At 36.3% G+C, this 25,373-nt stretch overlaps 2 protein-coding genes across 2 annotated transcripts; one reads left to right on the top strand and one right to left on the bottom strand.

Moving 5' to 3' along the window:
* The first annotated feature begins 900 nt into the window (after positions 1-900).
* On the top strand, positions 901-5,941 carry mRpL33 (mitochondrial ribosomal protein L33). The gene is made up of 3 exons (XM_089237565.1): positions 901-1,055; positions 4,130-4,233; positions 5,836-5,941. Exons 1-3 carry the CDS (start codon positions 1,036-1,038, stop codon positions 5,889-5,891), a joined length of 180 nt encoding a protein of 59 aa, XP_089093691.1. The 5' UTR covers positions 901-1,035; the 3' UTR covers positions 5,892-5,941.
* Positions 5,942-6,435: 494 nt separating this feature from the next.
* Positions 6,436-25,151, bottom strand: TfIIEbeta (transcription factor IIEbeta). Its single transcript, XM_089237564.1, has 8 exons — positions 25,025-25,151; positions 21,118-21,276; positions 20,047-20,123; positions 19,154-19,261; positions 16,852-17,037; positions 13,320-13,416; positions 13,030-13,145; positions 6,436-6,680 (listed from the first exon to the last, which is right to left on the bottom strand). Exons 2-8 carry the CDS (start codon positions 21,272-21,274, stop codon positions 6,582-6,584), a joined length of 840 nt encoding a protein of 279 aa, XP_089093690.1. The 5' UTR covers positions 21,275-21,276; positions 25,025-25,151; the 3' UTR covers positions 6,436-6,581.
* Between the last annotated feature and the right edge of the window lie 222 nt (positions 25,152-25,373).

Below are 25,373 nucleotides of genomic sequence, written 5' to 3'. Positions count from 1 at the left end.
AGGAAATATGGTCAGCATTCGTTTCTGGAGGCCTCTTTATCTTGCTGACTAAAGCCGGGTTTTCCTAGGAGCAGGTTTCCTGTGCCGCGCAACGTGATTCAACCAGCGCGACACGTCGTCCACCCACCAATAACTGACTGCTTCCGGAGAAGTCAGATGCGTCGTGCGCCGCGCGATTTGCTGATGTTCTCTTCAAGCCGGGTTTTCTTAGGAATAGGTGTTTTGCGTCGCGGGAACCGAACAGTATAATTTCGCGTCGGCAGCAACGTGTTACATAATCAGGCTACGTGTTTGTGTTGTCCTAGCGAGGCGCATCAGATCAGGGCGGCTATATAAAGTATATGGCTTTGGCATCAGCTACTCTGTCGTCTGCATGCTCCGGTTTGAAGGGAAGGAAAAGAAAACACACAAGAGTGAAGAGAATATCGGTAAAACCGCGAAAATTCATACTGGTGAGTGGACGGCGTGTCGCGCTGGGCGAATCACGTTGTGCGCGGCACAGGAAACCTGCTCCTAGGAAAACTCGGCTTAAGGTTCAGAATTAGTAGTAGTTGATACGTTTTCCGTTTGTTTCACAAAAAATAGATAGCAGCATGTGGGGCTATTTTGCTGTTGCGATTCATTAATGAAATTCTTAAACTTCTGGATAGATGGCAGCAAAAGCTGCAGCATTTATGACATGGACTACCAACTCGCATTGGTACTAGGCTGGGGTTACAAGATGTGTTCAAATATATTTTGAAATAATCAAAATTTCCATCTGTTGAGTTGAAATCAAGAGTGTTAATTTTTAAATAAATTAATCAATTTTACACTAGATCAATCAAGCTCCATTGTGGCTCGCTCCTTCACAAAGCTGCATTATAAGAGTGCTTTCAAGCGGCTTTGCTCCTTCATGACACTAACTGATCTGGAACCCAATGTTTATATTTACGTTTGGGGCTTGGGCTCGTGTTGTTTGTGATCCCACCAAAGCTGGAGAATTATCACAAAATAACCGTTTCTTTCCCTGTTCACTGTCAATAAGTATAATTGATGGCTAAAGCCAAATATAAGTGAGTATAAATTATAACATAATCAAGTGAATAAATGTAACATAATCAAGTGAATAAATGTAACATAATCAAGTGAATAAATGTAACATAATCAAGTGAATAGATATAACATAATCAAGTGAATAAATGTAACATAATCAAGTGAATAAATGTAACATAATCAAGTGAATAAATGTAACATAATCAAGTGAATAAATGTAACATAATCAAGTGAATAGATATAACATAATCAAGTGAATAAATGTAACATAATCAAGTGAATAAATATAACATAAATATATACACTAAAATTAACTAATCTTAGTGTATTCACTTAATTTTTGATTTATGTATAAATTTATCAAAATTTTCATGTTATTATAGTGAAACCTCTCTAAGGCCGGGATTACACTATAAAAGTTCTGTGAAAGTCCTTTTATAAAACTTGAAAAATACAACCAGTAAGGTCACTGGTCGTATTGTCTAGAATATAACCTTATTGATGAAAATTGTTTGTTTGGGTTCGAAGACCGTCATCCGTTTGAGTAAAGTTTGGTCTTCGAACCCGAACAAACAGTTTTCATCAAATGATGGCCGCAAAACCTTGTCAACTATTTATAACCATATTGATTGGATTTTTCAACTTTTATAAAAGGTAATCTTATTGGTTGGATTTTTCAACTTTTATAGAAGGGATTTCATCAAACTTTTATAGTGTAATTCCCAGCCTTAGGCTGGCATGAAAGTTTTAGAAAAGTTGTTTTTGTAAAACTTAAACTATATTTTTTAAACTATGAAGTTTAAAAAATGCCAGCAATAAGATCATCGGTTACATTCGAGCAAATGTAACCAATATGCTTATTGGTTGCATTTTTTAAGTTTTATGAAAGAACTTTTATCAAACTTTTATAGTGTAATCCCAGCCTAAGTGGACCACTTTTCATCTCATGAAACCGGTCCTCTAGATTGTGCATGCTCTCAACCCATGGCCCGCAACCTCAAACCTAATTTTGTAAAAATGAAATGAATCATTGTCATAAAATTATTGTTTGGTTAAACAATGCTTATACATACTGCTGCTGCCTTTCGTTATGAATACCAGTTACAGATCACTTCAGCAACCTGCAGTGCGGTTCCAGGTCACTCAAACAGCCTATTGCACATTTATAGATCACTAAAGTTACCTGCAGCACAGTTTAAGATCACTCAAAAGACCTGTGTTGTAGTTTAAGATCACTAAAATGACCTGTGGCACATTTACAGATCACAGTGACTCGTAACAGTGAAGTTGCCAACCAAAGAAGCGGCCTGCACTGCATTTCCAAAGAAATGAGGTGGCCCACACCATGTTTCTGAGCGTACAAAGTGGCACATGATGTGTTTCCAAACCAGCGAATTGGTGTGTACTGTCCAAAAGGTTGAGCATCCTTGCTCTAGATCAGTAGGTATCAAGAGGTTTAATTTCCCCCCCCCCCCATAATAGAGGTGAATTGGGAAGAAATTTGCTCTGATTGAAAATGGCCTCTACTGAACAGCCTTCACTATACATGTAGTTTCAAGATAATTGTCTCAATATAGAAAATTTTAAAAACGATGGTATCAATCAAGATTTAGTGACCTTTTTTCTTTATCCATCATCATTGTTAACTGAAATTTGGCGATATACTTGCTTAACACCATTCTTAACAACCCAACCGACCGCTATCATAAACGGAATAACTATAGCGCAATCCTTTTTAGGTAATGTGTTGGAAATTTTTTTCTCTGCCAGGAAAAAAGTCTGACTGCGTAACAAGAGGTTGCCAAGAGTGAAACAAAGTTGGTAAATGGGTAAACTGTTTTACCTGTATTCAACTCTATTTTTCCCCCCAACTTTCCTTCATTTTTTGAATTTGAATATATCTGCGAGTATTGCACTTGGAAACATGGAATTTCGTTTTTTGACATCAGGAGAGACAGGGCAACTTTTTTTGTAATTGGGTTTTAAACACAGGGTGTTTGTATAAAAAATTAAAATTTTTATTTAACTATACAACCCCTTGCAACACATGAATGACATATCTGAGTACTACACGCTATTAGGATACTTTTTCTAATTGGAAATGTGCTTCTAGGATCAATGGTCTGCCAGTAAAATAAAAAAATAAAATATGCCAAGACTTATGCCCTTATATATATATATATTAGAGAGTGGGGAGGCTCAGGGCCTAACAGTGCCGTCTTAATGCATGGGCCCACCAGACCACCTCAAGAGAAGAGGGACCTTAGAAAAATGACAAATAGTTGAATTTTTCGGGTAGGGCCTCAGAAAAATCACTTGGCCCAGGGGCCCATGATGCTCATAAGACGGCCCTGGGGCCTGATACAAATTTACACCTATGGTTAGCAGAATGTTTCTCTCACATTAATACTGGATACCTCACACACAGCTGTAGCAGAGATACTGATATGAGGTCCTTAGGAGTTTTAATGGAAGTATAATCAAGCAAGACCTGACAAATCCCAAGCATCAGGTCACCATGGCAACTAAGAAATTGGTATTGGGGCCAAAAATTTTCTATGCGTTGTTACTAAATTGGAGTCTAAGGTAAATAAGGAATCTAAGATAAAAAGTTGAAACAAACATTTTTGGGCTTGTTTTTCTTGGGAAAATAATTTTCTGTTGCCTAGATTTTTTTTTTTTTGCAATTTGTCAAGCCTGTCATAGAGGACATTCCCACAAAAAAGTTTACTGTTCCAATTGGACCACCTCCCTCAAAGCAGAATATGCCGAAATCTGCTACATACATCGCAGAACAATCAGTGCTACTGCTGAAGAATTTTTTAAGAAAAAAAGGGAAGAGAAAACACAATTATTTGAATTTTCACTTCAGAACATTTTCAGTCAGCCGAGGGCTTGTTGCAGAACAATGCAAAACATTCTGCTTTAGAGGGGGGTCACCTATTCTAGGACCTAAAAATGTTTGTTCTTCATAAGAATTTGAATCAGAAGCTTTAAATCGACCTATATAGGCCTATTGTTTTCAATGGATCCTCATTCATGTTACATGTTAAGAAATCATTTTTTAAATAATAATCATACTAATTAATTACAGGGACGTAGTTGTCGTGCTGAAAAGTGTCATCACTAGGCACAAGATGGTAGCTGTTCGTCCCCGAACTGCAGACAGGATGGAAATGTTTGCATTTGATCCTTATCGTGAGTATATCGTTGATCTTCGATGAAAATCAATAAATTTTTCCAGTTTTTATACACATAAAGGCCTTCAACCATTGATACAGCACAATCTCACATTTGACTTTTTAATGAGGTCTCCAGGCCACCAAGCTATACTATACACGTTACCAAAAACCTCAGCTGGCCATGCAGTGAAGACCCCTGACATAAGGCTCTCTCTGCCATAATTTTGAGAACACATTACTTTTGAGGCATTAAGCTGTCATACGCAGAATTCATTCTTTTGCCAACATTTTGTTCACATAAATGGCAAGCATTTTTGATAAATATTTCAACATTTTTTGTAGGAACAAAGCCTTTATTCATTTCCCCAGGCTTGACTGCGTTACTCATATTGGTCATTATTTGATCACGAGATATTTCATTGGCTGACATCTTTACAATTGAGCTCTTTCTGACCAGAATGTCGCTTGTGCGAAAGAAAATGTTGAAAAAGAAAAATTTTCAGCCATTATGGCTCGATGTCCTGAAAGTGGCATACTGTCTACCCTCGTTTTCATGAACCAAATAGCTTGTGAAATTTAAAGTTTGTAAATGGGAATGACATTTAAAGGAATAGTGTTTGGGACCAGAAGATTAGTTTTGTGAAAGCATGCAGTTTGTAAATTGGAGGTTCTTAAAATCTAGTGTCAACTATATGGTTTTCTAATTTATCTTGCGTTCTGCTATAATTTCAGTTGGACCGTGTTGCTTTCACCTTTTAAGAGCCGAGGATATATACAAAGCTCTCCCTCATAGTTCTTCCTTTCTGTGTAATTGTGTCATTTTCTTACGTGCAAAACAAAGTACAGTGCACTGATACCTAGGTTAAAGTAGAAAATTTGTCCTGTATCACATTCATTAGCCAAAATGGATTCTTTTAAGGTTTCTATGGAAAATTATTTAATTCATTTTAGAAAAGTCTTGGATATTAATATGTCCCAGGAACCCATGGTTGAACCCTGCACTTGGTCAGAAAAAGGATGACAAATTTACTTTTTATAACCAATGAAACATCGAGTGGATGAATTTGGTTCCTCCCCTCCCCCATCTAGCGCAAAACCCAGGGCCTTAAGTATGATTTTTGCGAGGGACAAACATGATTTTGCCACCCTCTCCCCACTTTAAAATTCCAGGGGTTTTATGAAATTTGCTGCCCTGTCCCCTCCAAGAGTTCCGGGCCTGCTAGATCCATCTGCACCTCTCTTAGTCACTGCCCTAGATATTTTCAGCATGTTTAAATGGTTGTCATAATTCAATCAACACTCCACCAGTGTATATTTTTCAGCAGAAATTGTGTGAAGTGATTTATTTTTTTTAATTTTGTGAGTACTGGTTAATTATCAGGATGACCTCTAATTGGTATTTAAAAAAACAGTCAATCCTTATGTGGGATTGTTTTAATGGTTAAAAAAAGATTGTCACCGCAATCACAAGCATGAATAGGAATAACAGTTTATATCATCAAAAGAATCCCGAATCATGTCTATTTTATGAAAAGCAGGCCAATGGTAGTTCTGATTCCATTTTTATGTGAATATTTTTGGTTTACCTAAGTCTTATTATTTTTGGTTTTTTTTGCAGTTCAGAAGAATGTCTTGTACCGGGAGTTGAAGAAAATACGTGGAGTTAAAGAATGAGATTCTGAATCCATAATTGAAATGTAGATAATAAAGTTTTCGCACACTTAGATCATGTGTTTTTCATGATCACTGAAATTACCTTACAATAGCATCAAATAAGTGAAGAATTTCCATTTTGAATGACATTCTTGATTATCAGAACTTTCATACCAGGGATTGTTACATAATTTAAATCTACTTCCAAGTGGTCTCATTATAACCGACATTTTTTTTTTCTCTAGAACTGGCATTAAAATGTAACATTGGAATCTAGATAAAGTTATATTGTTTTTTCCCTGTGCAGTATATAATGCTTAAAGCCTGTTCCACACCAGCATAGCTGCACAGAATTCTACAGAATGAAAACCAGTTTTGGCTATGTAAAATCACTGCTGTGATAGCCAAGTTTTGCACTTCAGAATTCTGTTCAATTTCGCTAATGTAAATCTGACATTAATCTTTATTTCTCCCATGTTTGCGATATAAGAGGCAAGGGGAGAGTTACTGTACTCGTAAAATTCAAGTTTTCAAAAAACAAAAATGAAAGCTATATTACGAAAACTCAAAGTAACTCTGACTTTAATGTACATAGAAATATTTTACATGAATTAAGAAATTTATTTACACACATGTGCACACACGCTAGTCAGCACCTGTCCCAAACTGCTTGTTGACATGTGAATGAAAGATAAATAGAGGAACGGATTCTCATTCGTTATATTCTTGTAAAATGTCGCTCATGTGAACGTTGAGCTTCTTGTAATTCCTGTTTCGATTGGTTGGTTTCTTTCTCTTCTGAATGGGTACCTAAAGAGAAGGAAAATAAATTTCAATTGAACTGAAATTAGGAATTAAAGTAAAACATCTCTTTTGCAGACACCAGTGGCACAAAAAAATTTGTAAAAAAGAGGGGGGGGGGTTGACCGTTAATCAGGGGTTTGAAATCCATACTTTTATTACATACTGGGAAATTATTATTTGGCAGTAAAAGAGAAGTGGCTGTTAAGAGGTGGTTTTACTATATATTGAACTGTTGGAAATTAGAAATGCAGGTGAAAAAACATGGCACTAGGAAGTACTAAAAAATTTATCACTGGGTTTTTTTTCAAGAAGCCACAAAAAAACTTTGTGTTAGACCTGGTGTGTTTTATTTATGGCCCGATGCAGAAAATAGACCACAGAACTGAAGCAAATGATGACTTGGCAGATTCTGACCACATATTCTGGCTGATACAGAGGCTCTTTTTGTCGCTCCTTCAAAACAGCAATGATATTGATACGATTGTTAAGGGGCCACAGCTATACACAAAAATGTAACCCAAAACATCAAACATGCCGGCTTTTTCTCTAATTGCAGCACTGCGTTGTGTGGACATGCTGAACTCTCATCATGAGTGACCAGATTCGAACCCTGTTGGCAGCATGGTGGTGATCGGCTGAAGTTGGTTTTCAACTTAGAGGCACAAATACATGTCTGTCTCCCGTTTTGAAAAAGCCTCTCTGCAGAAAGCAGGCAGATCTTCAACTTGGTACAGTGAAACCTCATTACACAATGATACTCAATATCACAATAAATCCCTCTACAATGGTATTTTTTCAAGTCTTGCTTGGAAATGTCTAGTCTAATGTTAATCCTTTCTTAAAAATATTTTTTCTTGGGATGCAGATTATTGTAAAATAGAGATTTCACTGTACTTTACATAACATGAAAATTCAAGCATTCACCCACCTTCACTTCAATATAAGGAAAACAGATGGCAGCACCAGCAATAACATGAAGCATGCATAACACTGACAACATTAGGGTTACCCCGAAAAATGTCAAACTGGGTGATTCACTGTTTAATTGTTCCCTATTTATTACCCATTAATCGAGTGTATGACCAGGCCATCCACTCATAAAAAGAAATCAAGTGGGCTAGGGGCTTGAAAAAAGTTCAGAACCACTGTCCTAGAGCAAGTTGGGCCATGGTTAGAATAGTATCTATAGTTTTAATTGTAACTTGGGTTATTGTATTCTCGGAACAGAGTTGCCAGATTGGCAGTTTTCCAGCCAAATTGGACTGGTTTGGAAAAGGTCCAGCGAGAAATTTTTGGCTTTGGCAGGTGGCGGTTCCTCCCCCCCCACCAAGCAGTGATCGCTGTAATTTTTCTGGGTTTTTTTGAAGAGGAAAGAATACATTTTCCCCCATTCACTACCGTATCCAATCATCACGTGTGTGTGTGGTTTTTTTCGGAGAAGTAAGACTCCCACACTTCCTCTCCTAGTCCACCAAAGCTGTTGGTGGTTTGTTTTGGTGGTGACAGCTTCTTAATATGGCTTTGCTCTCCACTCTCGCGTGAGGAAGGCCTTGTCTGAGCATTGGGAGATATCGTTGGGGACTAGCATCATATAGTTCAAGATATCCTCTGATAGCCATAAAAATTGTTCGACTGTTATTAAAATGTTCTGTGTATTTTCCTGAACAGGTGAGATATCTGAAAAAAAAATTAGAAAGTACCACCCTATGGGTCCTAGTGACTATAGGGCCACATGGCAGTCTTTTTCTCCTTACTCCCTTTCACAGTGTGTAACATTACAGTTTTTTCAAGTACCTCTAGGCCCCCATATTCAAAAATCCAATAAATTCCTATCACTTGTCATGTCCATGCTTTTACAACTTCTGTATCTTTTCGAAAGATTTCCTGCCAGGAAAGAATGTGAAAAAACAAATGACAGATACTAATTCCCTCCTGATCCCACAAAAGCTTTCTGTAAATATTGCCACTGTGAAATATGAGCCCACGGGAATGATTTGAAGTCTTATAATGCTACGGCGAAACACATACGAAATATGCTGCATCTTTCTCTAATATGAGAAGCCTCTTTGAGGTTGGATGCAGTTCAAAAAATTTCAGACAATACCAAAAATTTCTGAGCTTAAATTAACGAGACACCTAGCTCGTCATTCAAGCATATCAACAACTGACCATCTAAGTGAATTAGTATGAGACTTGTCTGGTAAAGAGTTGGCAATACATTGAACAAAATGCACAGCTCTGAGTAAAGGCGTATTGAGTCCAATGATGCTTGCTGATTTGTTAGAGGATGTAGGTGAGCAATCATATTTGCTTATTATAGATGAGAGTACAAGATGTCTCTACAGAAGAGCAACTCTGCGTTCTCATCAGATATTATAGTGAAAAACATTCCAAAATTATATCTGTGGAAAGTAGAAATGCAGAGACATTATTCGCAGAACTTTCCGAGTTTTTGAAAGAAAAAAAATTTGACTTGAAAAGTGCATAAGACTTGCAACTGATGGGTGCAATACTACGAGCAGAGCAGTGAAGGCAGTTTTGATGAATTTTTGGGCTATAAACAAAAACCTAGTGCATATTAAATGCATTTGCCACTCAATCCCGCTGCGCAGCTCAAATGCATTGTAAGTGATGCCAAGACACATTGACTTTCATGAAACGTAAAAATAAAAATACTCAGAAACGTAAAAATGGTTTTTCAAAAGACACAAAATATAAAACTGTTCGAAAATGAACATAAGAGAAAGCCCGTTGAAACTGGTGTAATTTTCGGACACCAGGTGGTTATCTGTTGCCAAGTGCATGAATAGAACCCTCAAACAGTATGAGGAATTGAAAGAGCATTTTCACCAGGTGAAAAATTAAGTAAGCAACTACACATAGGAACTGTTGTACCAGATGTACGATGCTCCAGATACTTAACTTTATCTTCTGTTTCTGAAGCTGGTTTTATCGGAACTATAGAAAGTAAACCATCTTTTCAAACAAGATAAAGTGTGCCAAGTGAGGTTACTTGATGAGCTAATGAACTTGTATAAATTTCTTCTGGAGAAAGTGATGCAATCATGGAATGTCGATACTTGGTCTGATTTGTTTACATTTTATGTAGAAAATAATAATCACCTCCCCTTGGAGCTTTGAATTTAGGGATTGAATTTCACATAGAACTTTCTGATAAGCATTTGCAAAACACCTCTGGCCGCTGACATACAAAAAAGATGTCAAAGTTATTGGCTAGAATTGCTGAAAGAAATGAGAAAAAGGCTACAGATGAATGCGCAGCAATTGGAGTCAATCACTGTTTTGAGACCCTCAATTGTTCAACCTCAATTGACCCTCAAGTGCCAAAAGGCAGACAAAAAAACTGTTCTTTCTCTTCCAATTATGGAGAAGAGAAAATTGGTCAGATTGAACAGCAGTGGTGCAGATTAAATACACTATCATCGCCAAACACCAATGACTTGGAGATAGAGAAATTTTTGACTGATGTGTATAATCATGTTGATGCAGTTGGAGAGAGCTGTTTCGAATAAATCGGAAAATTAGTGCTATCTACGTTAGCACTGCCATTCAGCAATGCTGCTGTGGAAAGAACTTTCCCAACCATGAACTTCATCAGAAATAAATACAGAAATATGATGAAACAGAATTTGCCAGAGTTCATCCTCACCATCAGTGCATTCATGGGACAACACGGCATTTGCTGCAATAGGTTTGAACCTTCCGACTCAATGTTAGAAAAATTCACCTCAGATATATATTTCACTTCTGGTGATAACGATGGTTTAAAATCAGAAATAGATGAGGAAATATAACGCAGGATGGGATTTCATACCATAAGCAGTCAAACCCTGTTGTGGTGAACTTCAGAAGACCGAAAACTTTGGAACATTTTGTCGAAGGTTTGTTATAAGATGGGTAAGCTACAGCAGAGTTCAACTGCATGAATGTGTATCAGGGCTTTAACTAGGATTTTTGCCACCCTACAACTTTAAAATTTGACAATTTTATAACAGTGTTCTTTGTTCCCACCTAAAATTGCCGTCCAGGTCAGTTTTTACCCCCCTCCCCCTTTAGTTCTGGCCCTGATATGCGTAACCATGATTGATTACGCCATGCTAGGGGAGTACACAGGGTTGAACTTTGACACATGAACATAGGCACACCAGGTTTGAGAAGGGTGTGGGGGGAGGTTGAAGGAGTTTCAGAGAATTTCCAGTTACTGTATTGACCTAAAAAATGCATTTTAAATAAATAGAAATTGGTTAGGATAGTATAACAAAGTCTTTTTTTAAAATATTTCTATCATTTTACACAGATATTTGAAAATAGTTTTAATTTTTGATCATTTTCGTAAGGGGGGGGGGGCACGAGCTTCCCGTGTTACTCCCAGCACAAGCCTAAATTTTGGCCCATATGCAACGTCCCCCTCCAACTGTTGTACAAAATTTTTCATAGTGTCGCCCTAAGATTTCATTGCTGCGTATCAAATTGTAGAATATTTTTTAACCATGATTTCATGTTACTACCAATTTTTATGTCGCATACATTTTTTGATCTCATTTGCAATATGTTCCCCCGCTCTACTGTATGCAATGAAACTCCAATATAATGATAGCCTACTCTGTGGACCAAGAAAGAATATTGTAGCGAGGCTTTACTGTGTACGATCAATTCACACCATGCAATATTCAGTATCATATGGATCGTGTCCCTCCCCCCCCCCCACTTTCTCGTTTTTCCATGAAAATTGGTTTCATTTGGTTTACAATGAAGAATGACAGCATTTAATTTCATGAAAAAAAATTTAGTTTTAGAGTTCTCAACTTTTGTGACAGAATTTTTTTTTATCAGAGAGTGTCAGTAAAACGCACCTTTGAGGAATGTATGCAATATATTTATTTTCATTTTACTGCAATTATTATTTCATTGTAAATTCGCTTCATTTATTTTGAAATACTACTAAGCCACACATGCACCTTGTCCATATTCCTCAGCGGAACTTCTAATGAATTGGTACATGATGGAATGTGAGTGTACATGTTGTGAACCTAATATGAAGCTTGTTTCTGTGTAATGCTTGTTATAGTGCTGCCATCTATAACAAGCATTACACAAAAATGCTTGTTATAGATGGCAGCACTATTTTGGAATACTAGTTTCATCGCAAAAGAATTTTTTAACATAGAGTTCAATATTTGTATCATTATTTTTTGGTTAAACATATTTTGTTATTAGTGTTAGCATTTTAATCATTATACGTTATTAGTGGGCGTTTTAATCCTTTTTGCCATATTAATTACAATCGTGGTACATTTGCCAGAATAAAAATATGCAATTTCCAACATTTTATTTGTTTCGAATTGCAGAAACATCGGAATTCTGTAATTCTAAAAGTTCTAGATATAAGTTTTATGTAGATTTTGTTTTTGAACAAAGAACTTGATTGTACAATATCCAGGATCAAGAAAATTAGGAATGCTTGGAGAAACACATACATATGATTCGAGAAGATAACTAATTGTCTTAGAGTGAATATTTTTATAGTTTGGTATGAATTTCTTCTATTCATAATATGTAGAAATTGTGAGAAATGCATACAGTACATTAAAATTCAGATTAAGAGATAATGAATGTTCAAAATAAAAGAATGATTGAAACAAATTTTAAAATTCAAAATTTACATTTCTTTTACATTGAAAAATTGTCACAATTGTTAGTTTCTACGAATATAAAATTGATTTTCTTTTATGTGTGCTCGTGTTCTTAATACAAATCTATAATTTTGTATGTACATCAAACCAGACCAGATTTGAATGATAGGTTAGTTTCGCATATGCCCGAAATAACAAAAAAAAACAAAAAACAAACAAACATAAAACTGTCTAGCATTAATGGTTAATGGGCCTCAACAACAACTTTTAGAATATCTCTTTTGGTTACCGTGGTTCCCAAACAATGCGGTTTCAGGCATTTTTATCCCTTTACAATGGTTTGTAACTTCTTTAATGCTCCCCCATTTTTTTAAGGAAACACAGGCAGCACCAGATACTATCGCTAATTGTTTGAATTCATCTTTTCTCTGATATATTTTTGTGTAATTTTTATATCACTTTTAAATGAGCAAAAATTTAGTTACAAAATGTACATGGAACGGATGCCATCATGGCTCCCACACCCTGGAGTAGGGCTCCTATGCTGGGATCTTTGGCAGGTCCCTCCCCTCAGCAAGATTTTCCACATCACCTTTCATAGTGAATTTATAGCATGAAAAAACAAAGAAAATACTTGTATTGTGTACAATTATTAAAAACACGTATTAGAGAAGCCAAAAAAAAGTTATTTGAATACTCACAGCTTTCTTGACGCCAACGTCTTTCATTGAAGTGATGCCTTGCTTCTGAAGATACTCGTCAATTTTGTCGTCGTCCAAACCGTCAACAGTGCAAGCTCTCCATAATTTCTGGAACTCTATAGAACAAAGTAATTTATGCACAGTCATTTCATTTATTTTCACGATAACAAAAAAAAAAGACTAGAAAAAAAAGCAGCACATGATCAGCTATCACACTAGAACAAAATGACTCAAATTTTTATAGTCAAGTCTGATGTTAACTGAAACAGAAATATTTGACACACAATCACCTTCATCGATTTTATACTGTGTGGACTTATCATTGTAGAACAGGACCCTCTTTTTGTTAATTGGCTGCACAACCTCGATGATGCTATCACCCAATACCTAATGAGAAAGAAAAAAAATTATATCGCTGAAATATTTCACAGTGAACCATAATGTCCATGTGAATATTTTGAACCAAATGTATTAAATGCTTCATATATAAAACTACAATCAAACCCTCTTATAAGAGGGTTGAAAAACGTTGCATTATATCTGAACCGGCTCATAAAGTTATGCACAATTTTTAGTGACTTCTTTTGTGAACAAAGTGGCTGAGCACAGTCTACAAGAAAGGTTTCCTTAAGTTGATCACATGATATGGCAATGTCTCTGACAACTATGTCGAAAAATAACTAAAAAATCACTTTGGCACACAGACGTGAAGGACGTTGACACACCGAATTATGTCATCTAAAGATAGTGTGTGTTTCTCTTCAAATACAAACAAGGAGGGTCTGTGATGTTACTGGTGTGTGGTGGCACTGCAAGCTGTAAGACAAGCATCTTCAACCTGTTGCTCGATACTCATGTTCAATTTCGTGCTCGCGAGCACTTAACAAATGTTCCAATTTAACACCTGGTACAACTTTTATTCAAGCATGAAATCACATGCATTCGTTTGTCAAACTTGCCGTAAGGCTGCTCTTCTTTTGATGATGGGGTATAGGCAGTGCTCACTACAAGAAAAAGGTTGAAGACCTCTGCTATAGAAACTACAGTGTTTCCCCAAAAATAAGACCGTCTTATATTAATTTTTGCTTAGAAAATGCGCTAGGGTTTATATTAGGAGCACCCTGAAAAGCCACAACCACGCCAAGGCATATTTTTTGGTAGAATATCTTTGTTTTTGAAGACATTTTTGACGATAGTTACACAAAAATTGACAAAAAATGCAAACGTTGAACTTCATAAAATGTTTCTTTTGGGCATCATCGTTTAAAGTAAACAAGAAGCTCAGTTTACCTAAGTTTCAGAACCAACCCAGGCGATGTGTTCATTCGGTCTTCAGCGCCAAACTACACAAGTTGTTTACTTGTGACAACTGTATTCATTGGGTAGCCAAAATGCATCAGGTAGTACAAACTGCTCAATCACTTACATCTTTCAACACTGTCAAACATCATTAAATTTAAACCCAAGGCCAAAGCTATAAATTTTGGAGGGGGATAACTGATGTTCCGAGGAGGGGGGGGGGCAACATGACAGAACAATACGGTTAACCATGTTGTTCCACAAAAATCCACCATTTTCTAACATTTCAGGGTGGGAGTCCCCTAGCTGCCCACCCCGCTTGGTATGACATTGTTTCAACCTTTAAAGTAAACTCTCTCTCATCCCATTCTCCAACATTATTAACTCCTTCATGATCAGCGACGAGATAACTTGTCCTGTGTAAATGGAAGAAATACATTCGAGCTCTCTCTTCCTTCCTTCAGGGCTCTTCATTGATAACCCCAGTAAAAGAAAATTGTCTTTTTTCCCCTTCAACTCAGCATTACCTTTTTATCTTTTCTCCCTAGCTACGGTTCAACTATTATAAAAAGTATAGTATAACACAGTGTTTCTCAACCAACGTGCTGCTGCCTGGTATATATATCGGTCAAACAGTGAGTAGCGGTTATTTTTTTCCTTTTTCTCCAATTTATTTCCCATTAGTTGTATGATCGGGCCTTTCATTCTCAAAATGTAATAACTGGACCACAGGCTTCTAAAAGTTGAGAACCACTGGTGTAGCATACATAACAGAAGAGTAGCTGGAAGAGGGAGAAAGAATGAAAACTTCTCTCTTCTCATCTTCTTTCGTTCATTTCTTATGTAAACAATAACACCAGCTTATGAGATTTACCTCTGCTCGTCCAACTGCACGTCGTCCGTGTTTTTTGCGAAAATCCTGTACATAAAGGAGTTAAAACTACATTAGTGAGTATGCAACAATTCAAACGGAAACGCTCGACAAACTGAAACGATTTTTCTAAAATGAAAACATATTGCAGTCCTGACAAAAACAATGCAGATGTGCTGCTGTAGATCTGTAGATCTCTACAGGATTGCAACTGTATACCATAGGTGGAGAGGGGGCATCAGAGTTAATGACGGAGTAAACTGATCTAACGTATATGCATATACAGTGGAACTTTGGTTAACGAGTGATTTGGTTAGCGAGCAATTCACATAACAAGAAAAAATTTTGGGGAAAAAAAATTGATTCGATTAACGAGCTATGATTCGCATTACGAGCAAAAATTTTTCACTTATTTATTGTCACGTTTTCACAACTAAGCGGATTGTTTTTCACTTTCGTACTGTGGAATTGTAAGTAATATTCTCCCCTACAGTGTTCGGTCAGCATGCCTCACTGGAAAAATTGAGTGTGACTACCATACGAAACTAGATGTTGCATTGTAATCACGAGTATGTCTACTTGTTTTTTATATAAATTCTGCTTGGCCGCGAGTTGACCATGGACAAACTGATGGCCTTCTATTATTATTTATCTCTAATTATTATTGCATTGTATTATTGATTAAATGCCATTCTTATTAGTCATTTTTATGTGAATGAATAATTGTGGAACAAATTATCCATGTTTCCATTATTTTCCATGAGGGAACTTGATTCAAGTAATGAGCACATTCACAAAATGAATTATGCCAGTCTCCTCCAGCTTTTCATGTCTATCTCCTCCTATGCTGCATACATATTTAGCTGGGGTAAGGATACATTTTCATAGTTGCCAACTTTTGAGAATGAGAATCAGAAAGGTTTTCCCCACGGATTCAAATTTGGTACAAAAAATTATTATAAAAGGGATTTTTGCAAAAACAACACAGGGATTTTTCATTAACAGAAGCAAAATTGTAGAATTTTTCCACTTTTCAAAAACATGATAACTCACAAGCCATCATGGTTACTGCCAAGTAGCCAATCAGTGCATTAAATTGCCTGTCATCAACACTCTCAAATCAAATGCTGCCAACCAAAAAATCCCCATCGTGCGTAAAGTGTGACATATGGTCAAAGCACAGATACAAGTCATCTCACCAATTTTGGATGTCAAGAGACAGAATTGACATTGGCTGTTTGGCAAATTTTGTATTTTCCCTCTGAAAATAAAATATTTTTTGTGATTTGACACGATGGCAACAATTTACATGTCGCTTGCAATGTCAGTTTAGGGATAAAAAATAATTTATTTTTTTTAAATAATTTTTTCCCTCAAAAGTAGGGATTTTTTACAATCATGGTCAAAATTCAGGAGGGAGTAGGAGAGATGGAATCCAGGAGACAGCAGCTTGCATTTTAGATATGCAATCCCCCCCCCCCCCTCTTGTAATGTTAGACATGAAATCAAAAGAGGGGTGGATCGAAAGAGTGACCAGCTCTCCTCCAGATGTGGCTCTGGCTCTATATTTACCTTTCATAAATAAATTCTTTGAAAGATCATCTTGATTGTCACCATTGTAGATCAAATTATAATTCATAGTCAAGACTTACTTTCAGAGCCTTATCGATATTAGGCAAGCTCTCGTGAACATCGTCATACAGAATTCCACCTAAGCCTCTTTGATCATGTTTATCCAGGAGACGAAGCAATCCTTTCCTGTCTTTGATATTGTACATTGGCTTGAACAGGTATTTGTTGTCAGGCAAAACTTCTATTTTCGGATTATTTACCAAGGCCTAGAGAAAAAATTACAGTGTTGCAAGTTTCATTATCAATTGAGTAACTAAGCCAAATCAAGAAGAAAAAAACTTTAGGTGCTTATACCTTAACATTTAATTTTGCAACTGAATCTTTAACAGATTCTTACCACTTGAAAAGTAAAAAAAAAATCAATGAAATGATTCCAGGGGTGCTGGGTGCCTCATACTAATTCTCTCTAGTGTTCTGGAAGGTTATACAGTGAAATGCTTATATAACAATGCTCAAAGGAGTGGAATATAAAGTATAGTTATAAAGAAGTTACCGTTGCAAATGGATGTATATATCGACACTATAAAAAGAGCACCTGGATCAGAGAGTAATATCATCATATAGGTGATTATAGTTATACAGGATGTCGTTATATAGAATTTTCACTGCCATAATCAGTCATTCTCCCACATTTCGGGGAAGGTGGGTACACCCTTCCCTCGCTACAGTCTCAATCCAATGGCGTAACTAACAACTCTGCACAGCTGTAAGCCTAGATATTGGGTGACCAGATGGAGTGAAACATTTCTGAGTTAGATGTGATGAGTAAACTTCATAAAGCGTCTCGAAAGTGTTTCTCGCACGTTTACTGTCAAGCTGGCCAGTTCTCTGCATCACAAAAGGAATCTAGTTTCATCTAACTTGAACTGTCTCATCTGTAGGCACTTTGTACAAAAGTTTTGCCATGCAGTTACAATGGATTCACATTTAGCAAATTCTGACATTCAGTAAGCTTTTTTGTAGACCTGTAAATACTATTTTCTGTTTAAAAAACTGACTGCCACTTGTTAGTGCTATTGCTCAGACTTATAAATGCTGCCATATGGTAGATTCCTTAATTAAAAACTTCAAGTGATTCTTTACATAATGATATGAAACTTTTTTGCAATATTCATCACAGTTTCTTCAATATACCTCTTCCCCCCACCAAAGAAATTATGAAACAACCTGTATAAAGTTCTTCAATTATAACAAAGAATGAAGACGACAAGTGACTTCAAGTTTTTCAAGATAAAAAACTTCACAGTTATTAAAAAAACTAGATGAGGAAGTGAAAAGCACTAAATTGGTTTTAGAGAAATACTCATTCAACAGCAAAGGGAATTTTCACGTGCATAGACTTGCTCATGTTATCTAATAATTGAGTCTCAGAATGTTGAAGCATAATTGTCTACGAGTGACTACATATTTTCATTTGAAGTGTTTTTCATATCACACATTCACAGTTTTTCTTTTCTCAAAGTGTAAAATAATGTGCAATACAGTTTAATTTTGTGACACCTAAACCCTAAAAATTAGTGGTTCAATATTCATTTTAAAAACACCCATTTCCCTTGGTGAACCCTGTATAAGCCTACCGACAGTTTGATTGAGTGATGAATTTCAGGTCAAATACAAATTCTCATTCCACAAAAGTTTGGGGTTGATTTCACTTCTGTATGTGTTTGTCATAGCTTGTTACGATAGCTGACAAAAAACATGAAATTCTTATTCCTTCTCTAGGGAAGGAGGAAGCCCAATGCATGAACTAAGGAGATCCAAAATGTGGATGCCCCAGTTCTGTTTAATGAACATATGGCCCAGAACTGGTTTGAGCATTTCCAGGAAGGTGATACAAACCTCAAAGACAAATCAAGACCCAGTGGCCATACGTTGTGAATAGCAAAGCCCTGCTCAAAATTACTGAATAGCAGCCAAGTTCCAATACCCCTGCATTACAGGCAAAACCTGGTCCTTCCCTAAGCACCATGAACTGAAACCTCTGCCAATTTAGGTTTGTAAACAGGTGCTGTCGAGAATTTCCCCATAAACTGATGCCTTCTTAGCAGCAACGGGAAGTAGATCTTTGCAAACAGTTGCTCACCAACCCTCGAGATTTTTAATTATGGTGAAGAATTGTGATTGGGGATAAAAAATTGATCCATTTATGAAATCTAGAGAAGGAAAAACAGTGGCTATAACTCAGCAATGAGAGCATCTCTAAGCTGATCGTGTGGCAATATTTGCAATCTGTGCTAGGATTGGAAAATCTTGAAAAATATTTTAAAAAGCATGAGCTACAAATGATGCAAGAGAATAAACTGAAATATCAGAGAAAATTACCTCAGTCTGCAGCCAATTTTTCTGCCTACTTCCCAGATCAAGTTGATTGGTTTCGTCGAGGATTTCTTCAAGTGTCAGAGGATAAGTGTCCCCATGCTGATGGCGTTGCTACAGAAATGAAAAACAACATAAACAACTGTTTCAACATGAGCAAAACAGTTAATAATTAATTGATCAAGAAACAATGTCTGTGGCACAGATTGGTTTTTAATGCTAAATAAACATATAGGGGAGAAGTAGTACAAGTTCATTAAACCATTTGCCAACAGCACCCAAGGATGGATAGAAGTACATATTTATTTTATTTTATTCAGGACATGTTATTATACTGTATATATAGATTGAGATACATGGAAATCCTGGGATTTCTGATTCACCATCGCAGAGTGAAAACCACTGAAATTATAAATGTGGATGATGACGACAAATAAATATCATAATTATGAAATTTGGTCAATAGTTCCATTTCATGATGTAAAAAATTAACTAAAAAATGGATTTTTCAAAATTTCACCCCTAAAGGGGTCATAAGGGGGGATCTAAAAGTTATATATAGAACCACGCTGAGCCAAAACTGCTAAAGCTCTAAATATGAAATTTGGTCAGTATTTTTATTTTGGTAATGTTGAGACTCACAAAGAAGGGATTTTTAAAAATTCAACAGAGCAATCATCGCTGAGCCAAAATCGCCGAAGCTATAAATATGAAATTTAGTAGACAGTTTAAAGGTTATACAATCATAATCGAGTCGAAACCACTGAAGCTATAAATACGAAATTTGGTCAGTATTAGCCTATATTTTATAATTTATATACCCACTAATATTAAATTTCAACCCCAAATATTGTAACAGGAATTTTTAAATGAAAAATAATAGGTATAGAATAGCTTACTTTCATATGCTTGACAATCTTGGCCAAAACGCTGAAGTTGTGAGATGAACTGCCACTGTGCGTCTTATAGTTGAACTCTGAAATGTTATGTTTTATTAGTTAAAAAGTAGTATAATAAAAAATGAAAAAAATTGTCAATTCATGTAACTGATGTTGCAGAAAGAAAAAGGTTTACTGTACATGGAATATCATCAGGGGTCTATGCCCAGACCTTTTTTTTAAAGGTTTTTGTGAAAATAGTCATTAATTTTGTGAAAAGTAAGTAATTTTGCAGAAAGCGAAACAATCTAGTTAATTTATCACAACAGAAATGAAATGCCAAATTTATGATTTCGTTAATTTGTATTTTGAAAGGATCTGTTTAAAAGATTCTGAATTTTGTAAAGGGTTAATTTTTTTCATACCCGCATTTTTTGTGAAGGGTCCAGAAAATGGACCCAAATTTCGGGTGGGCAGACCCCCTGATTATATGATATGGAAAATGAATATCAGCGCTAAAAAGCTAACAAAAATGGTATAATCAATAATGCTCCAATTTTCAAATATAATTTGCCCATGGTTACTCAGAAAAAAATTTGAAAGCCATAATGATTACAGAATGATTTTATTATGCTAATTGCTGACTGGACAGTCCAGCAGGCATCTTATGTCCCAAGCAATGTTCCCTCTAAGCTGTGTGCATGTACTTGTAGGAATTCAGCCAAAAACCAGACCTCAAGAACCAGAACTAATTAAAATGTGTGATAAACCACACAAAATTTCCCATATGAATCACTGATTTATATTTTTTATACAGTCTACACTCTTTATAATGACCCCCCTCCCAGATCGTTCCTTAAAAAACAATGTTATATCATCAGGAAAAACATAGGCTACAAAAAAATTTGGGACTTATCCTATTGGTCATTATAATAGAATGGTTGCTGTAACATAAAGTTGCCATAATCAGCGTCGATTGTATAAACCTTTCTTCCCTACACCAATTTAAAACATACCTTGCTGAGTGTATGTAAAAATATAACGGAATAACTCACAAGAGTAAAAAACAAGAAAAATTTGTAATATGTTCACCATTCTGTGGCTTGGATCTTTGCGGTGGCCTGTGACTCTGCTGCTTGGCTTTCCTTTTCTGCTCTGATGGCGAGTCTTTTTTCTTGCTTTCTACCACAGGATTTAGAAATGCTCTCTTCTGAAATGCTTCACGTTCACGTCGAAGAGCTGGATCCATCGCTGAAACAAAATACAATAGATATGTATAGGCCTACTAGAAAATAAACATATTCCTCAAATCAAGTAAATAAATGTAAGTTTTTCAGAAAACAATCTATGTAAAAAAAACAATCTATATTAAATATTGATTCATATTTTTATCATATTGTTTCTGTTTTAGTGACCCCCCCCCCCCCTGTTTAGGAACAAGACCCTTTCTACACATCAATTTTTTTAACATAAATTTATATAGTCACAACGCACATTTTATAAATGAGCAGGGTTTAAGCTACAGAAACATTTTCCGCAAAATGCAAAAGAAAATCTTGGAATGTGAAAGAAGTAAAAGCTACTTTCGCAAAAATACATACAGGAGGTACGAAATGAGTAGACACATCCAACCATCAATCATTAATATTGTAGCACATTGCAAAAGCTTTTCCCCCATTTTTGATTTTTTGCTAAAGGAATGCTTTATCTAGCTTAAACCCTGTAAATGAGGTCGATCTCCTGGGCTTGAATGGTGAGTGAGCTTCTCTCTTGTGCGAGTTCTATGCAGGGCCATCTCAACATCACTGGGCTCCTGATGCTCTGGGGCCCCCATACATAGCAGGAAGTAACAGCTTAGTGTACATATTTAAACCCTTATATCGAAAACCATGCGTTGCTCACAAGCGCCATGGTGCTCCCTGAAGCACTCAGAGTGCTCAATGCTGACGTTCAATTTCGTGCTTGCGAGTACTTGGTCAACGTTCCAATCGAATACTTTGTACGTAGGATTGAAATCATCCTGATTTCATGCATTTGTATGTTAAACTTGTCCAAATCTTATGATTATTGTTAATACAAGCGTCCCTTACTTTAAAGGGGCAATTGGGTTCCATGAAATGATCACATGAGACGAATTTATGAAATGAATCGAATCTAACATGGGTAAAATGAGGATAAGGATTTTCTTGAGTAGGATAAGAAAAAAATAAATCCACCTTCCAGCAGCAAAATAATTTTTTTAATGAAATTAATGATCCAAATGTATAAATAAATGTCATTAATTTAAAGACTTATGAAATTTTAAATTTAATTAATACTTTTTACTTCTTTTTTCACTACCTCTGATTGATTCTAATGAATGCGGATTTTTAATTTTCTGAAGAGCCTGATATGATAGGCTGATAACTTTGATGAAGACAGTTGAATTTAGCTGACAAGCAGCATTATTTGTCTCTTTATGAAAAATTTGGAAATAAAGCTAGAGAATTCTGAATATCCATTGGAAATACGAAATTCTAAATTCATTAGGATCATTTTCTTTGATTACAAGTCTGATGGCATTGTCGATGTGTTACCAAAAAATGTCCATTAGTAAGATATGGTGAGATGAATTTGAGCATTTTTCCCCATATTTGTCACATCTGCATCAACAAATACAATGGATTTTGCCATTTTATTGGTTTTACATCTAATTTGCAAGCCTATTTTCAGGATTATAATCAAATTTTGTGGATCACAATTTCAATCATTACACTTCACTCACAGTTTGAAATATAGATGGCAACACTGAAAAACCAGACAACATTAGATATATATACACTTTATTACAAACTCTGCCATTAAGCTGGGCTGGAAGAGATCTTGTAAAAGGTAGGTAAGTTGAGTGGTAGAGCCCTGGCCTTCATTCATGTGGGTATCAATTTCTAAAATGAACTTCTCACAATCGTATTATAGCTAAACCGTGTAAAGTGATTGCTACCTGTGAGGGCTACCATATCGAAACAGAAATCAGAGAGAATTTATTTGATCAAATAGTTAAATAGAGTTTTTTAATTTTTTAGAAAAAGGTTTTGTGACACTTTAGTGTGCCACAGGTTGACCAACCCTGCTTTATATCATAGTGCAAACTATGGCCCCAATTTATGGGATGGATAGGTTGGACCATGAACTTTTAGTACACCGCCAATCTACAGCTTTTACAAGGGGACACCAGTATCAGTTGGTGAGGGACAATGCCAGGTTATGGTGCCGCAGGGAATTTTTCTCTAATAGGGTTGTTAATAAATGGAATAGCTTACCCCCGGAGGTAGTAAATTGTAACACAATTGACACGTTTAAAAAGAAATATGATAAACATGTTGGGGTAAATCGAGAAGCTTTATCCATACTTGGAATAAGACAACCATAAGTATTCTTTATGGGCATTGTATGATTTTTATCACGTGTATATATTGTTTATAATTATTATTAATTGCATTTTTAATTGGGTTGCTGTATTTTTGAAACATATGACATCCATATTTTTCTGAGCATCTTTTTCTCAGCCACCTCATTGGGCATTTTGCCTGTTGTGGCGTTGTATTTGTATAAAACCTTGTATTGTATTGTATAAAAGGGTGCTCGGCTTTTGATGATGGATACAGGCAGTGCTCGCAACTAGAAAACGGTTGAAGACCTCTGATGTAGACCCACTATGGACGTGGGGTTATGATGGCATTGGGTTTTATGGGCAGCTCTGCTGGATTCTGAAAATAGTCACACTTTTTACCAGTAAAATTTGAATTAAAAGCTTTATTTTCTAACATACAATTTTTTTAATGCTCTTTGTGCCCCACCCCAGCCAGCTGTCATGGTTTTCCTTTCTCCTGATTTTCATCCACGGGACTCCCGCAGATTATCCCAGGACTACAAGTGGGTTGTCAGAGGGGGATTTATAGTTTTACCACACACATAAATTTGAATACACAAATTTTGCCACCATTCAGATCTAATTTTCCTAACCATTTGTTCCTCAAATTTACTGCCTTGGGCTATAGTCTGCTAGTCCTCATTCTCTTTAAATACACTTGTCTATTAGTCACTCTTTTGGGCAATCACATGTTTAAACACTTCCTTAATTACTCTTTTGGTTATTCATTGATCTGGACCCAAGTCCGTCATTTCAACTTTTTTGAGGGGGGGGGGGGGGACAAAGAACATGTACTCAATGTATTGATAATTTTATATATATATATTTGTATATATATCATTTTTAGTTTATTTTCAAAAGCCGGAGGGGAAATGGCCCCCCTAACACACTCCCCCCCCCCCCAAATGACGGGCCTGTCTGGACCTTCGCTCTATAGGTCATTCTTTTGATCACCCACTGGCCTGATGTCATGATGCCACTCTAGTTTGCTGTTTCGGTAAAAAATATGCAAAGTGAACCAAAACAGTGTGCAAGCATTACATGTGCAACTCTTTTGGTCACTCTCATACCTGCTCCTTCCCCTAGTGGCCACTCACTGACCTGATATTTTTAATACTCCCTAGGTCACTGTTTTAGTCATCCACACACACACTGCGCCACTGTTCAACCGCAGACGTGGTCCCTTGATCTTTAAGTCACTTTTTTAGTCATTGATCTGGGCCCTCAAACTCTAGGTCTTTCTTTCGATCACTTTCATACGTACAAACTCTCTAGGTCACTCACTGACCTAGTCACCCTCATGTTTGCCCTTCCCCCCCCCCACTTCTAGTAATTTTCTTGACCACTCATTCCTCAAATTCTCCACCCCTCCGAACTTGCCGCCCTGGGGTTTTAGCTTACTAAGCTTCCACCCCGGGAAGCCAATGAGAAACACTGTTCTTGACTGATTATGAAACAAAGAATTTGAAGCCCTTTAACAGACTCATGGGTAATGGTTTCGGACCAAATTTTTTAGTTTTCTAGCTTTCAAAAGCTAGAGAAATCTCTTGAATATGAATATTTGTTAAAAGCAACGGAAACTGTACTTACTGCAAGAGAAATTCTAATTCGAACGGAAATAACAGTCAGTTTCCTTAAAAAAAAAATCTCCTTCAGGCTGTTAAACTGATGCAGATAAACAAACAAACAGCCCTGGCACTACTAGATCTGACGCATGAAATGCTCTACGGTCTACAGATAGTCACAACTACGTTATGCCGTTTTAAAAAATGAAATTATCCATATTTAATAATTAATAACGATGAAAAAATTACCAATTATCAAATTCTAAGAAACAAATTCTAGCGATGAGGAGGGAGGAAAAATTTTCTTTCTAGGTTCGGGGACTAACTCGATGTACGTACGGTACTCCGTAGATATCGGAGTCTGGATGATATTT

The sequence above is a fragment of the Pholcus phalangioides genome, unplaced genomic scaffold, assembly GCF_987345545.1.
Source record: "Pholcus phalangioides strain wild (caught in Gottingen) unplaced genomic scaffold, Ppha-v1.0 ptg000010l_1, whole genome shotgun sequence".
Taxonomy (NCBI): Eukaryota; Metazoa; Arthropoda; class Arachnida; order Araneae; family Pholcidae; genus Pholcus; species Pholcus phalangioides.
Note: the sequence above shows the minus strand (reverse complement) of the source record. Positions and strands in the feature narration are given on the sequence as shown.